This window comes from Myotis brandtii, unplaced genomic scaffold (assembly GCF_000412655.1).
Source record: "Myotis brandtii unplaced genomic scaffold, ASM41265v1 scaffold463, whole genome shotgun sequence".
Classification (NCBI taxonomy): Eukaryota; Metazoa; Chordata; class Mammalia; order Chiroptera; family Vespertilionidae; genus Myotis; species Myotis brandtii.
In genome coordinates, this window is record NW_005367694.1 from 2,817,065 (window position 1) to 2,818,498 (window position 1,434).

Here is a 1,434-nt window from a genome sequence, read left to right on the forward strand (position 1 = left end):
GCCATCACCACGGGCCCAAGAGGGCCACCGCGTGGGGGCCGCACACCCAGCCCCCGGGACAGGCTGCCATAGCTGGGGATGTCCCGGGGCTCGGGGCTGTCAGGAAAGCCACTCCCACTGCTGAGGTAGGTTCGAGAGAGCGTGGCCGCCGGGCCACCCCCACGCAGCAGGAAGTGCCGGTCCAGGGTGCCATCACCGAAGTGTCCTAGCGGGGGGCCACCATCCAGAAGGGGGAGGCCGTCTGGGCCCATGGGCACCTGGCGCACGGTGCGTGTAGTCACTGTCTTGACCATCTTGGTGACCTGGTGAGTAAGTAGGCAGCCAATGGGCCGGGCAGCCTGAGAGGCCCAGACACTGCCCACGGGGCCCAGAGTGGCCTCGGTCTTCCACCCGAACAAGTGGCCTCCAGGAAGCTGGGGCACGCGCCCACTCTACACACGGGACAACTGCGGCTCCATAGCCCACTTGTCCAGCACTTGGGCCCAGCCATACCTTGGTCTCCGTGCGCCGCGTAGTGCCATCTTCTGACATGACGATGGACACGTGGGAGGTGGGGGTGCCGGGGTCCTCCTCCACCGTCACGGTCTCCTCCAGCACCTCCGGCGCCTCCGGCATTGTGGCCAGTGAGACCTGGCTGCCCGGGCTCTGCTCCTGGGTGAGGGGTGTGGGTGTCGGTGGGAGACCCAATGCTCACCCTGCCCTAGAGTGCAGGTGGGTGCTGGCCTGGATGCGAGCAATGACTTCATCCCCGCCCTCAGAACCCACTGACCGGAGGGCCTGTTTCAGCCCCAGCTGGTGAGGACAGCACGTGCCTGCCTCTGAACGCTGAGGGGCTGACCTTGCCCTGTTGCCCCATCCCAAGGGGGGCCCCCAGAGGCTGACCCCCATTCCAGGGCCTCCTGGAGCTGAGCTGGCAGAAAAGGTCCCGTGTCTTAGCAGTGAGGCCTGACTGCAGCAGGCTCCTGGGGGCCCAAGGCCAGGCAGGACCCACTGGATGTCCTCCAGGTGTCCTGGGCCACCTCCCTGCCCCACCTCACAAATGCTGAGTACAGAGGCCTTAAGGGGCAGTTTTAGTAGCGTTCACCAACTCGCTGTGGCCACACCGAGGCTCCCCTGTCCCTAAAGCCAGCCAGACACCCTCGCAGACCAGAAATACCCAGCTCCCAGAATGCCCTGTGCACTCGGAGGACCAAAATATCCTCACACTCCTTCCGGCTCAGACACTCTTAGGGTGTTGAGTGGGCAAGGCCTAGTCCTACCATCACTAAGACCCTGAGAGCCCAGAGACTGGGTTCAGGCCAAGGAGTGAGTTCAGACCAAGGGGGCCCGGCTTGTCCTTGACAAGAACACCAGTGTCCCCTCCCTGTTCACCACCCCAGGTCTCCCCAACCTTGGCCCTCTGCTCCTGAACACCTGCCTCATTCTCAACCTGCT

The 1,434-nt window shown here is 64.4% G+C and overlaps 1 protein-coding gene across 4 annotated transcripts in view; it reads right to left on the reverse strand.

Moving 5' to 3' along the window:
- Window positions 1-1,434, reverse strand: part of ARVCF (armadillo repeat gene deleted in velocardiofacial syndrome) — a 40,407-nt gene that overhangs the window by 11,818 nt on the left and 27,155 nt on the right. For all 4 annotated transcript variants that reach the window (XM_014547137.1, XM_014547135.1, XM_014547136.1 and 1 more), the window contains 2 exons: window positions 493-651; window positions 1-302 (listed from right to left, as the gene is read on the reverse strand). In XM_014547137.1, coding sequence (XP_014402623.1) covers window positions 1-302; window positions 493-651 — 461 coding nt within the window. The remainder of the gene's footprint in view (window positions 303-492; window positions 652-1,434) is intronic.